Genomic DNA, 976 nt, shown 5'->3' on the forward strand with positions numbered 1-976 from the left:
TCCTTGCATGTTTCCTTAATTTAATGTAATATTTTTATTTAAATTTTCACTTCATTTTTACTTTTTATTATTATTTTATTTTTATTGAATTTTTTTAGTTTAATGTAATATTCAGGAGCAATGAATACACCCACCAATATTTTCCATTTGTAAGTTTGGAAAAGTCAGCTTTATGTTTTGTTCCATTCAGCATATAAAACAGAATCTTAGCGTAGATTATGTAAATCCGAAAAGAAATAACTGAAAATGTAATTAAGTTTGAAAAACACTGCTTTTACAAATGCATTCAAAGCTTTAAAATTCCAAAAGGTTTAAGCTTCAAAGTGAAACAAATCACTTCTGTTTAAAATGAGTATCTATAAAAATCTCGAAAAAGAGATTTACGCATTCTTTTGTTAGAAACGTGCATCATTTGTAAAAAAGGTTATGGTACTAAACTCAAAGAAGACTTAACTTGTACGTACTTTCAGGTATCACAGAAGGAGAGTTGGTTGGCCATGTGTTTTCGTTTTTTGTCGCCGGACATGACACGACTGCGACCACAGCCGCATTCGCCTTTTATGAATTGTCAAAAAATAAAGAAATTCAGGACAAACTGTGGCAAGAGGTCGCAGGAGCCGCCAAGGAGAACGAAGGCCTGACCTACGAGGCGGTCAAAAATATCCCTTATTTAAATCACGTCATACAAGGTATTACGTTTTTCAAACGGTTCCAGAATACATTTGAAATTTTATCAATTTTTGAAGACAAATTTATTTTTAGAAACTATGAGAATGTATCCGATTCTGGGTATTTTAAAAAGGGTCTGCACCAGGCCGTACAAATTGGAGGATTTCGAAATACCTCTCGGCATGGAGGTGATCATACCAGTCAGATCGTTACATTACGACCCTCGGTATTTCGAGGAACCGAGGAAGTTCAAACCGGAGAGGTTTGCCGATGGAAAACCCCCTGAGATTTACATGCCTTTTGGAAA

General features: G+C 34.6%; 1 protein-coding gene across 1 annotated transcript; it reads left to right on the forward strand.

The window, feature by feature from the left end:
- Nucleotides 1-444: 444 nt before the first annotated feature.
- Nucleotides 445-971, forward strand: LOC106673506 (probable cytochrome P450 6a17; the record flags this gene model as incomplete). Its single annotated transcript, XM_024229951.1, has 2 exons — nucleotides 445-689; nucleotides 763-971. Coding segments are annotated over 2 exons (454 nt in total), but the record flags the coding sequence as incomplete, so codon positions are not given.
- Between the last annotated feature and the right edge of the window lie 5 nt (nucleotides 972-976).

Source organism: Cimex lectularius, unplaced genomic scaffold (assembly GCF_000648675.2).
Source record: "Cimex lectularius strain Harlan isolate CLEC.00 unplaced genomic scaffold, Clec_2.1 scaffold1137, whole genome shotgun sequence".
NCBI classification, from domain to species: Eukaryota; Metazoa; Arthropoda; class Insecta; order Hemiptera; family Cimicidae; genus Cimex; species Cimex lectularius.